At 52.0% G+C, this 13,037-nt stretch overlaps 1 protein-coding gene across 2 annotated transcripts in view; it reads left to right on the top strand.

The window, feature by feature from the left end:
- Positions 1-11,532: 11,532 nt before the first annotated feature.
- Positions 11,533-13,037, top strand: part of WFIKKN2 (WAP, follistatin/kazal, immunoglobulin, kunitz and netrin domain containing 2) — a 6,804-nt gene continuing 5,299 nt past the window's right edge. The window contains exon 1 of one of the 2 annotated variants that reach the window (XM_023533578.1): positions 11,533-11,603. Coding sequence is in view for 1 of the 2 variants with exons in the window: in XM_011365038.1 (XP_011363340.1) it covers positions 12,492-12,698 (207 nt within the window). In the remaining variant the exon portion in view is untranslated. Of the gene's footprint in view, positions 11,604-12,312; positions 12,699-13,037 lie in introns of those variants that run through there. The other variant, XM_011365038.1, reaches the window with a different exon arrangement.

Below are 13,037 nucleotides of genomic sequence, written 5' to 3'. Positions count from 1 at the left end.
GGAGGCTGGGAGGTAAAGCCTGTCCTGACACTACTAGCTTGAGCTCCCTTCTTTATCAGAGTCTATCTTACTGGACGTCTTTGTAACTGGGGAGAGGCTCGGACACTAAGCCTCCCAAGACACTAAGATTGATGAAAGTTGTACTGCACGAGGTCCTGTCAGCCCTTGTCTTTTGTGTGTGCACTTCCTCTTTGGGAAACCCCAAGGGGAGGAAGATTAGGCACTTTAACGCCCTCTACCCTCAGTGGTGGGGTCTTTGCCTCCCCTGACCCTTGCGTACTTGAGACCAAATGGAGTAGGTGAGCAGATTCGAGATTTCAACTAACTCACTGCCTGTGAGCTGAAACCTGAAGGTATGGAGAGGCCGACTCACTTGAATAGGCATCTCCTGCCCCCTCTTCATCCTCCAGCTCACTCCCTCTTCCCTGCTGCTGACTCAGAGTTAGGAATAGCACCTAGCAAATTGTCTTGGGGAAGTCCTTCCCCTTTGGGTTCAGCATTAGAGAGATCCCCACTCTCCCTCCTCAGTGGCAGGAAGTGCTCCTGGTGGCTCCTGCAAATGGACTGGCCCATTTTCTGCCCCTATTCTGTGTCCAGCTGTGTCCCCAACCATATCCTGCATATCAATTGACTCCATTCTGCATGAAGTGGCCATTAGCTTTCCACCACTCACCTATTTCATGCTCACAGGAGAAGCCCAAATACTGACACAGTGATTGGTTCTTAAGTTTTCAATTGACTGCAAAACAGAGCAGTGCCTAACCAAGAGATCTCCTGTGTCTCTTTACTTAGTTGCTCACTGGGTTTGTTTTGTTTGTTTGTTTTCTCAAATGTCCACCCTGAGACTTGTCCAAAACAGAATCTAAAGTGCAAAGGAAACATGTTTTTAAATGGAAGGTAAAATCAGGATCTCCTTCCTGATTGGTGGTGGTGAAGGCATGTGTCAGAGATTCTCCCTTCTGAGTCAAATCCCACTTGGACTTGTGCGGACTTGCTCCTCTCCAGCCATCCTAGCTGTCTCCCAGTTCCTCGAATGTTCCATGACACCTCCCACCTCACAGCTTTTGCATGTGCTGTTCCTTTTTTGCCTGGCTACCTATGAGTCATCCTTCAGGGCTCAGCGTCAACATTGCTTTCTCTGGAAGTCCTCCCCTGACCCCTGCTCTAAATTGGAAACAGGGCTCAAATCCTCAACACTCTTCCCTGGAATCTGAGCCAGCTAGGTGTTTAGAGTCTATTCCAGCTGCCTTCCTACCCTTCACAGGTGAAGAAAATGGGCCAGGAAGAGGAGGGCAGCTTGGCCTGGTTGCCTAGTATCAAGCACTCTGTATGTACCCTTTGGGCACCCTCCATCAACTGTCTGTTATATCAGTTGTGTATTTGGTGTAGGATCCGTAACCTACACCAAAATTTCAAATACATGAAAATGGAGGCCACGTCTGTCTTATTTTCCACCAGCTCTCCAGTTCTAAGTATATAGCTCAATATACACAATAATAGCTCCTTGAAAATGCTTGCTGAGTAAATTCGCAAATCATCAATTACCCTTGGATTTGGGATGTTGGGTCTGTTGACGGTGCTCTTCTAAGCCCACACTCTCGGCCCCGCTCACTACGTTCGCTGCAAGCACAGACCTCACAGTCCCCAGTGCTCCCTCTCATACTCTAAAGGGAAATCTGGCAGCACCTTTGTTTCTGACTCCTGATCGTCATGAGCAGGAACTGGCCTCCACATTCTCCCCGCATGCCTCTTCTGTTTATAAATTGCTATATAAGAAATCATCTCAAAAGTTAGTGGCATCACACATTTTATTTGCTCATGATTCTGTGGCTCAGGAGCCCTTCTTCCCCTTCTTTGGGCAGAGCTCAGCCAGGCTGTTCTTCTGCTCTGTGGGGCATTGTCTGGGATACTCACTCCACCACATTCAGCAGGTGGCTGGGATGGAAAGGCCAAGAAGAGGCACTCACATGTCCGGTACTGTGTTGTTCCTCCATGTATCCTCCACGTGTTTCTCTCTGAGTGGCTAGAGTCTGTTTAATTTCAAATTCCAACTGTTCATTGATGGGATAAAGGAAAGCAATTGACTTTGTATACTAACCTTGTATCCTGCTACCTTGATCCTTCTGATGGAGACAACAGAAGTCCCCAAATTCCTGGCCTTTTGTTGTTCCCAACCTTCCCAAGTCATCTTCCACTTTTTGGAATACTAAAGAGGGTATCACATGTAGAAAGGGTAATTTATATTGTAAAACTTTTGTTTCAGTTATACATATGAATACGTGTACTGAATCACAATGAAAAATGTATTTCTTACTACGGGTTTCCATCAAAACATTTGAGAGCCCTGCCATAGAGGAGCTTTCTTTCTTGAAGATCACAGATTAAAGGTGGGCTCGGTTCTGCTCAGCCCCTGCCTCCTCAAAGCTTGTCTGATGCCACCAGCCCTGTTGCCCTATGGAGCAGAGCAAGGCTTCCAGCGGTCGGGTTCAGTTCACAACTGCTCTGGCCACCCCAGCCCTGCTGAGTGTCTTTACGTTGAGACCATTTCAACCCTCAGTTTCTTTTAAAGAGTGAAACAACAACAGAACACACTCTAGGGAAGCAATGAACTGAGTAGTTTAGGAGGAACTCGAAGGCAGGTCATGGTGATTAAGCATTGACTTTGGCCTTCTGGATTAAGTAGCATGGGTCCACAGGTTTGTACAGAGTTGACAAGTCCCATTTTCCACTGAGCAAGAAAGTCTTCAGTGAGGTCTGGCAAGGGTCTGGTCTCTGAGTCACTCAGAACCTACGGTCCTTTCTCAGCCTCAGCTGATTGGAAGAAGTTACGAAACCCAACAGTCGGTTTTGATTCTCCTAGTCAAGTTCTGCCCTGCGTGGAAAATTTCTCTTTTTTACTTTCTGGGGCAGGCATCTATTCTTCCTCGTCCTCTTTCTTCCTCATTTTTTCCCCTTCCTCCCCTTCGCATGTAACTTTCATTAACTGAAAGAAAGAGGGCAGTCCCTAGCCTGTCAGTCAAAGCTTCCAGACATTTCTCTGCCAGCCCACACTCACCTCCAGGGAACAGGCATGGGCTACGTGTCCTTGGTTTTCCATTGCTGTCTCCGGTCTCAGTTCACAAGTAGAGGGCCTGCCTCTTTCTCTCATGTATGACAGTAACCTAAGGCCTACCTGCGAGTGCTCCATTCCAGGGCACAGTGGCCTCAATAGAGGCTTCCTGCTTTCCTATCCATCGCCTCTTTCCACATGTGATGCCGCTTTCAGAGTCTCGGTGGCAAAGTCCAGCTAACTCCTCACCACTGTCTGTCTATAAGCCCAGCAGGGTCTAGCCCTTGCCTACCTTGTCTGCCTCAACTACTGGCTACTTCTCTTTCTTTCTGGGCTCCTACCACACCAACCTTGCCATTAATCCAGCTAAGAGTCTCACTACATTTAGACCCTATTTCCTCTGCTTGGCCTACAATTCTCTCCTCATATGCTCTGGCCTCCTGGACATCTTCCTAGCATGCATCAGCTGTAATTGGATATTTGCACATAAAATGAGCTGTTCCACACTTTTCTCCCCATCTAGACTGTACATGTCCTGAGGGCAAAGCTGATTTATGTCCCCAATGCCTCGTACGATGCCTGGCACATAGTGCGTATGAAATCAATTTTTACTGAGTGAATGGTGATTGAATGACAATTCTTTTCCCGAGGCTGGCTGGCCCAGCAACTCTTAAAATTGCCTCAATGTTTAGAATATTGTGAATTGTACAATAATTCACAACCTTCTTCTCACCAGATGCCTCAGTGTCTGGGGCTCCGTTTCTCTCTCACTCCAGTCTTGGGGCTGGAAACTTGAACTCATCCCTAAAGCTCTGGCCTCACTTGACACCAGCCTCTTTTCCTTCCTTGGGACAAGGTTCTCTTTGCGAGATGTTCACTGTCAACTTAGGCGAGTTATAGGTTTTTTTCTCAGATACTTCCTCTGCTCAGATTCCCTCTGGAGATTACAGTCATCAGCAAGCACTGCTCCATGAGGCCAATCACACGCTCCATTGTGCAGAGCACCCTGCCAACTTATTCCAGGGGCTGGTGGTGTTGGCTCAGTCCAGCTGTATCATAACTCACTGATATCCCACAGAACCACAGATATCTCTGAGAATCCTCATCTCTCTTTACCTAACATCACATTATCCTGCATATCAATTGACTCCTATTCTAGAAACAGAAACTTGTTTGCAGTGTAGACGAGACCAGGAGCTGCAAAAATGAGATTTTAGTGGGTCCTAGGAAAGGTGGCAGACACTGTGGATTACCTACCCAAAAGCCAATCACAACTCCTTTCTCCCTTGCTGCAAAACTAGAATCATCACCTTTCCAGACTCCCTTGCAGCTAGAATTATGTGACAAAGTCCTGGCCAAAGTGCTGCGGTGGGGAAGCTCTCAGGAGGTCTTCCCTCTCTGAATAAACAGACGTGGTTCCAGGGGCTTTGGCCCTCCTTCCTAATCTGGGTCTGGAATGAGGAAGTATTGTGGAGAGAAGCTGTCATTACATATTAAAAACAAAAGCCACATGCTGAAGGTGACAGAAAAAAAGACAGGAGCCGGCCCCCTGAGAAATTAGGCAAGCTTCCTTAGACTTCTTGTTCTGTGAGAAAAGTAAATTCCTAATTTTTTAAGCCACAGCTGCTCATGGTTTCTGTTACATGCCACCAAATGCACTCTTAATTGATTGTTATTTTGACTGCTTATCTTGAACCCTCAGGAATCATTGGACTCCTGCCAAAATGTTTGTGCCCTTATCTAGCATCTGCACCAGTGCCAACTGCAGCACTTCCCATGCAGCTAGAGCCACGCTCCTGCTGCCAACCCACCCTGGGCCTCTGTCACCCTTCACTGCTGTTGATGTCTGAGGTGCCACTGGCTGACTTTGGGTCCCTGTTAAGATAAGTACTGTCTTCATGGTTCACTGTTTGGTCCAGGCTTGGGCTCCCCAAGGTGTAGATGGCCCACCCCTGCATTGTGGACTGCCCTGCTAGCACTTTTTCTGGTCTCATCCTATGGTAAAGTTTCTTGGACATTTTGGGAGAGAAAATGGCCTGAACAAAGGTATAAGGGGACCAACTGTTCTGGTTTGTCCAGGACTAAGGAGTTTCCTGGGATGCAGGAGTTTCAGTGCTCAAACCAGGCCAGTCCCAGGCCAACCAGGACAACGGGTCACCCTAGTAGTACGTTTGAAGAACAGCAGTGGTTCTATACAGCTAGAGCATGCAGGGTGAGCAATGAGGCTGGAGAGGTGGCAGAGGTAGATCTCAGAGGGCTCTGCGGGCCACTTAATCCTGACCAGGAAGAGCCACTGAAGAGTTTCAGGGGGGCGTATTAGTTTCCTGGGGTTGCCGTAACACAGTACCACACCCTTGGTGGCTTTAAACAACAAAAATGTATTTTTTCACACTTCTAGAGACCAGAAGTCCAAAATTAAGGTGTCGACTGGCCTGTGTTTCCTCTGAAGGTTCCAGGGGAGAATGCCTTTGTCGCCTCTTCCATCTCCCCGTTGCCCAGGTGTTCCTGGGCTTGTGGCTGCATCACTCTATTCTCTGCTTCCATCTTCCCATGGCCTCCTCCTCTGTGTCTCAGATCTACCTCTGCCTTTCTCTTATAAGAACACCTGTTACTGGATTTAGGGTCCTCCTGGATAATTCAAGATGATCTCATTTCAAGATCTTTAGCTTAATTCCATCTGCAAAGTCGTTTTTCCCAAATAGGGTCACAATCACAGTTCCAAGGGTTAGGACATGGACATATCTTTTTGGGACCACCATTCAACCCACTACAGCAAGGAAGCAACGTGTTAAAATTTGGAATTTGGAAAGATCACTCTGGCAGCAGAGGAAAACACGGTGGAAGACGGGCTCTTTGGTTGTTAAAGAAGACATCACAGACACCTGGGGAGAAGCCAAGGGACGCATACATGAAGAGTAGCATGGAGGATGCTGCGGATCCCGCTTAGGGCACCTTCCTTCTACCTCTAAGGCTGTCCATGGGATGCCCAAGGCTTCTCCAGCTGCCACGGTCCAGGCCTTGTTGACTCTAGGCTCCTTCTTGCCCAGAGTGGCTGACAGGCACAGGGACAGGGACAGTGTACCCTCCCTTATCTGCCTAAAGCCAGTCTTCAGTGTTCCTGTGCTAGGACTAACTGGTCTCCCTCGGGTATGACTGACACTAGGAATATTCACCCCAGCCCTACAAGAGCACCATCTCCTTCACAAGATCATCCATTCATTCAACATACATCAGCTGAGTGCATGCTCTCTGCTGGAATCATGGACCAGACACAGCCCCTGCCTGCCAGTTTACAGGCCAGTCTGGGTGATAGATGAGGAATAAGTAACTTCAACACCATGTAAACTATGCCTGGAGTACCACAGGCAGTCAGGCCAAGCCGTACCCCTAAACAGCCTCAATCCACAGGCACAGAGGTAAGTCCTGACAGTGCTGAATGTTTAAATCTTGCCACAGGCTGAGACCTCAACTTTTGTTTTTTTGTTTTATTTTGTTTTTTCTTTTTAAAAACTATATCAAGAACCCCCAATGGGAAGTAGCTTGGACCTTCCTCAGCCTCTGAGATCAGGAAGATCTCCCTCCTGAAAGACACATCTTTTAAGATGGGTTGGGAAGCAGTTGGCCAGGAGAAGATGGAACTGGCCAGGGGAAGGGAGAGTGTTCGTGGCAGAGAGGACGTCTGTGAGGGGAAGAGAGTGTGGAGCTAGTAAAGCGTGTGGATCACAAAAAACAATGTGGCAGCTCCCAGAGTTTAAGAGAGAGAAGAACAAATGATAAGACTGGAGAAGTAAACTGAGGCAGAAGTTCATGATGGTTCAGGTTAAATGCTTCAGCTTTCACCCTGAAGATGTAGGGAAACTCTTTGAGCCAGAAATCTTGAAATAACGGTCAGTCAGGAAAAGGCCTGTTTCCCATTTCCCCCATCCCTGCCTAGTCCTTGTACATTTTGTACTGCGAAGTGGTATTAGGGTTGCGTTTGGTTTCAGAGAATATGTGCGCCCAGTGTGCAGGTAAGCAGGGAGACCCAAAGTCTGAGACCTTCTCATCTTTCTCTCATCCGAAGGAAGAGAACAGTAAGGCAGAGAGGGGAGGAGCTCATGAGTGTGGAGAGTTGAGTAGCCAAAGGAAGCGTCCAGGATAGGGGAGGCCTAAGTGGGAGGGAGGCCGTGCCCCTATCTGTATTATTCCTACTGAACTCTCAGGCCTGGGAAAAGTGGAAACAGGGGCCCTTATTCCCACCGCAGCAGAGCAGAGCGGCGGAACCGACACCAATCCTGCATCCCCTCAGCCTTCTGGCTTCTTCTCTCCCATGTTTGTCTTGGCTGAGAGCTGCTCAGGGCTGTTTGAAGCTGATTCCATCAAGGCAAAGCTGGAGGAATCAGGACATGGGATCAGAGAGGAGAAGGCTGACAGGGGCCTCAGATGGGGGCATAGAGGAGATCGCACAGAAGGTTAATGACAGACCAGGGTGAGAACCCTGTGCTCCTGAGTCCCTGCATGGTGCTCAATCCAAGTGTCACGGAGCTGTCCGAGTGGATGAGGGGCTAACACAGGTCCGAAGTCCACTGAGCACCTTGATGCCCAACTTTCCAGAAGGGTGTTTGAGAGCTCGAAGGTATCCAGAATTGTGCTGTCATGTCTCCTAATCTGGCTTCATAACATGCAGATCAGACACTGCACTCCAGCTTCTAGAGACTGGGCCCCAGCAGCAGGACCCCTGGTCCAGGCAGGAGCCTAAAGGAGGCCTGGCTGGCCCCAGGCGCCGGGCCATGCTCCACCAAGGCCACCCCCGTAACTCTCAGAGCTTGATTCAGTGCTGCCTCCCCTGGGGCCCAGCGTGGACCCTCCCATGTCCTGCTCTGCACAGATGCTGGCAGGTCACATGTCCCACAGCTGAAGGCCTCCCCCGTCCGTCCGCCTCCACCATCTGCTGAGGCCCCGTAATTATTCCAAGGCCTGGTGCCGTCTCACTCCGAGGGGAGAGTTCACACAGCCCTGTAATGTAACCCAGGCCCATGGCCGCTCGGGCAGGGGGTCCCCAGCTGGGTAATGAGCCGCCAGCTTTATTGAATTCCCTGGCTTGGGTTGCTGCCTTTAGCAGAGGCAGCCCAGGACTTCTGAGAACCTGAGCGCCCTGACTAAGGACTTCTCCCCAGCACCCCAATCCCTGCTCCCCAAATCCTTCTCCTCTCCGAATATGTTGAAATGGCAGGATAAGGGCAGGGAGTGTCCCGGAGGGTTGGCCTCCCCTATCCATGCGGGAGAAAGCATGGCTGCCTCAGGCCTGGGGGCCCAAGCAGGGTGGACCAGAATGGGCTGCTGGTTTGACTTTACTGGGGCTGCCCCATGTGGAAGCAAGACCTGCAGCTCCCACCCCCACCTTGTCTCCTAAACTTATTGACTTCTCTGTCACTCCCACTTTCTGGAGGCCTGGGCCCTGCGGAGGGAGGGCCTTGGCTGAGAAGGCCGTGCTGTGGGCCAGGCCTTTCCGAGGAGAAGTGTAGGAAACAGCCTTCTCTGCTCTGTCTTGCAGGCTCCTGCACAGACTTCAAGACCCACCCAGGTCACAGCTGTGCAACAACAACCCCAGCCCTCTCTCCCTCCTCCTGTTCCCAGCACTTGTAAGATCCCCAAGACAGTGTTTTCACTCTTCTGTCGTGCTCTTGCATGCCTGTCTTCTGGCGGAGACTGCTCTCTCTGTGAACAAGGACTATATCTATCTCTATGCACCCAGAACTTAGCACATAGTAGGTGCTTTAAGAAAACATCGAGTAGGGAAAGAGGGAGGAGATACTGTGAGAAGTAAGAGGTTAGGTCGGTGATGTGGCGGGAGTGACATGGTATCTGAGATGCGTGCATGGTGTCTCTGTGGGTCTCCGTGGGTCTCCGGGTGTCCTCGCCATGTGTGTGGCTAAGGTCTCCAGATTGGGGAGGCCTGGCTGATTTCGGAAATGGTGTCAGCTGCGTTATCCCGTCAAGGCCCTAGCGGCTCAGAAGTTGTTATGCTAAGGGTGAACCCGAGGTCGAAGTCACCTAGAGTTTACTGTCCGTGGTGACATCCTGCTAGCTGCACCTAAACGAGGCCTTGAACTCACCGTGGAGGATGTGAAGGGTCTGTGGTTCCTCTGCCCTTCAACAGTGGTACGGGCTGGAGGCTCTTCTGAGATGAAGTCAGAGCCTGGCCTTCTTTCTGACCGAACTGTGCCCGATATCCTTGGAGTGGGTGAAAGTCAGGGGGCACCCCAGGTCGGCCCTATCCAGTCCAGGCTCTACTCCCCAGAGGCCCGCTCTGATGGAGGGGTATCTTGGCGGATGGTGGGAGTGGGTAGCTGAACCCTCATTCGGTCCCAGGGGTTTGGTGAGGGTGGGGTCCATGCTGCTCATCAGAGAAGAGTGAGAGGGAGACAGAGTCCAGTGGAGCCGGGCCCCGGGGGACTGTGGGAAGGAGGGCACAGGAGGAGGAGAGCACAAAGCACTCCCAGAACAGCTTATAAACAGGCAGTGCTGGCGGGAAGGCAGCGGGGCCCTTTCCGGAGGGGCTAGAAGCTTGTACAGGGTTGTGGAAAGAGCACAGGGACGGGGTCTGGGAGAGGAGGCCATGAGTTATGGGACCCCAAGCAGGCCCAGCCTAACCTCCCTGTGACTCGGTTTCCTCCAGTACACTGGAGCTCGCAGCAACCTCTCCCGGGCTCCCTCCTGGGGCTGGCATGAGGGTCAGCGGCGATGATGTTGGTGAAAACGCTGTGTGGGCTCTGAGCCCTGATCAGATGTTATTTATTATTCTGAGCTGTGTTTTGGTGGGAGACTTGGAAGGGCTGAGAGAGAGAGCTGGAGTGTTCTAGGGCCGCTTCTTCCCTGATGCTGTTTTGAGAGTTCTCAGAGCAGAATGGCCAGAAGCGGGGCCCTGGGAGGGAGAGGCCTTGGCTCTGGACAGGACGGAGCTGGGCGAGGGCTTTCTCCATCAACCCGGAGCAGGACAGCTTCCCCCGCTCCGCCGATTGCCCCCTCCCTCCATCTCTGCTCTGCGCCCCTCCCTCTCTCCCCCAGCTCCTCTGCTCTCTCTAATGGTCTCGAGTCACTCCCCAGAAATCAGCCTCCTCTCCCTGGATACTTCTCCTCGCGTGTAATGAGGCTCTGACAATTTTTCGAAGTCCTGCTTAGAAATATGTCACCGTCCATTTCCCTTTGTGATGTCAAAGGAGGCTGCCCAAATTGTGTTCGTCAAGTGTGTGCTGAGGCCCCACTTCGAGCAGCTGGAACACGGGTTTATAAAATTACAGGGAATTCAAAGTAGCCGGCGCTGCCTGCTGTCTGGCTGTATTACCGGGACTGGCCTTGGAGGGAAATTTATTCCAATAATTTAGGGGTTTAGGATCTGACACCCTTCATTAGCTCTTTGACATAAGCAGAAAAGACAGATCTTGCAGAATGACCCACACGACAGAAAGGAATTGGCTCAGGCGGGGAGAAGGCAACATACCACCCTGTGAGGAAGAGGAAAAGTCTGCAAGGTGGGAAGAGAGACTGTGCTGCCTTTTCCCAGTCAGACTGGATGGTGAGCTGTAGCTCTGAGGGAAGGGCGGACCTGGGAAAGGATGGGTCTGGGGTTCAAGACTCAGTTTCCCCATCTATAAAATGACAACCCTGCTAGGGACCCTTTTGGTCCCTACTGGCTCTGACATATTCTGTGCCCACCCCATCCACCACCCCTGGGACACAGCAGCTCAGATGCTGCTCCCCAAATCCTTTATGGTTTAACTTTGAAAAGGTGCCTCTCTCTCCCAGGGATCTGCCTCACCACCGGGGGATCGAGTGACCAGTGCAGAAACATAGCCTGTTCACTTTTCAGTGGCATTTTAGATAGAAGCCATTTCCTCCCAAATGGGAGAGAAATTGCCTCCGCCCAGGCAGCTTCTGACTCTTTTCCCAGCCTTCCCCACAGATATATTCCCTGATGTTTCACAAACCTCTTACCCAGCCTGTAAAAACCAGAGTCTGGGATGTACCTTGACAGCAGTTCCAACAGATGGGGGCGGGCGGGGTGATTTCCAGAGGTCCCTGCCTGAGCCCCACGAGCTGGGGTCCCTGTTTCCCTATATTAATAGTGGGGTCGCCGTAGCTGTGCCGCGCAGGCGAGGTGCTTAGCCTCTCTGTGTATCCTTTCCTGAAATCTAAAATGAAGGTACAGTTCATTGCAAGGAATAAATGAGATGTTGTATACGGAAAGCCTGGCACTTACGAAGAGCCCAGTAAATATTAGCAATTAGTATCACTATCATTGTTTACCGTGATTGACCTTGGGCAAGTCCCTCGCTCTCTCCAGCCGTGAACCTTCTCCTTGGTAAAGTGGGGGGAAACGAGACAACTGAAAAGTGCCTGGCACCCCGAAAGAGCTCACTGGATGCAGCCATCAAGCCATCAGCGAGCGCGGCCGGCCGCCCAGCGCCACCGTGAGACACTGTCACCGCGTAGGTTTTTCTGGAGCCACAAGCGTGTCGGTGGAGGAGAGAGGAATGTGATCCGTCCGTGCAGCCGGGGAGCCGGAGCATATCTGGTATGTGTGTCTGGAATGATTTGGGGAAAAATCACCAAAGTTGGAACTTGAGATGCAAACGGCCCTGGACAGAGAGATAGGGAGCTGTCCTGCGCACACCCCCCACAAAGGGACCTGGAGCTAGGGTGGGAGTCGGCTTACACAGCACAGCCGCCGCTCAGGCCCGCCCTGGAACGGCCGTGAACTTGTTGTTTTTCCACGTCATTTGCTCTCAAATGTACTGTCGGGCAGGGCGATGCTAGCCCCACGCCTGCAGGTCCCTCCGCGTAACAAGCGATTGTGTGTTCTTCAGAGGTGGCCGAGGGGAGGAGGGGGCCCGGCCCAGGAGCTGGGGGAAAGGGAAACAAACCTCTCCTTTACAGTGAGCTTGCGTGTCTTGGAGCCAGCTCCCCCCAAAACACATGCCATTTCTGGCCCTTGAAGGGGTTAAAGGCCTCCTGGAGTCAAAAACAAGCAGGTGTCCCACCGTGCCAGATACGCCGCCTAAACTGCTTCCAGCTTTTTTTTTTTCCCCTTCTGCAACAAGTCTGTGATCAACCACGGGACAGAGGAGCCAGCAGCCCGCCTGTGACAGGCATCAGGTTAGCTCGCTCCCACTCGGGTGGCGCCCAGGATATAAATCCAGCCTCGGGCCCCTGCTGCAGCTCCTTTCCCTGCACACTCAGGAGGGGGCTTTCCTTGCAGAGACCTTTCTTTTCTCTGAAGCGGCACAACCCAGCGGGCTCCACTGACTCGGTGGAGGCAGCCGCGGCGGCCGCAGCCTTACCAACAGCAAAGAAGCCTGCTGGGGGGCCAAGGGCAGGTGTCTGCGGCCCCTGAGAAGTCCCTGGCGGGCCCCATCCCCTGGTGGCGCTGCAGGGGAGGCCTCTGGCCACTGCGGACCACACCATGAGGGCCCCGGGGTGCCGCCGGTTCTGGTCCCGCTGGGGACGAGTGGCAGCCCTGCTGCTGCTGCTCCTGCTTGGGGTACCCCTGAGAGGGCTGGCACTGCCACCCATCCGCTATTCCCACGCTGGCATCTGCCCCAACGACATGAACCCCAACCTCTGGGTGGATGCCCAGAGCACCTGCAAGCGGGAGTGTGAGACGGACCAGGTGAGTGGGAATCCAGAAGCCTGAGATGACCTGTGTTAGTGAGGGAGAACGGGAGCCAGGACGTGGGGATGGCAGGTGCCCTGTGGGGCCCAGGGTGAAGGAACGCGGGTCCCAGGCCACATGGAGTTATTGAAACAAAGTATGATGTCTGTCTAACTCCAAGGCGCAGAAAAAGAGGTGGATGTGATGTCCAAGTTCATCAGGGCCAGGGAACCCTGGAATTCCTGCTCTCATGTTTGCTGATGGCTGCTCTGAGTCAGGACTATGCCAGGCACATGTGTCAGTAGCCCGTTGACAGGTGAGAGCCGACACTCACCACTGTGCAGTGAGCAGCACAAG

Source organism: Pteropus vampyrus, unplaced genomic scaffold (genome assembly GCF_000151845.1).
Source record: "Pteropus vampyrus isolate Shadow unplaced genomic scaffold, Pvam_2.0 Scaffold104, whole genome shotgun sequence".
Taxonomy (NCBI): domain Eukaryota; kingdom Metazoa; phylum Chordata; class Mammalia; order Chiroptera; family Pteropodidae; genus Pteropus; species Pteropus vampyrus.
Note: the sequence above shows the minus strand (reverse complement) of the source record. Positions and strands in the feature narration are given on the sequence as shown.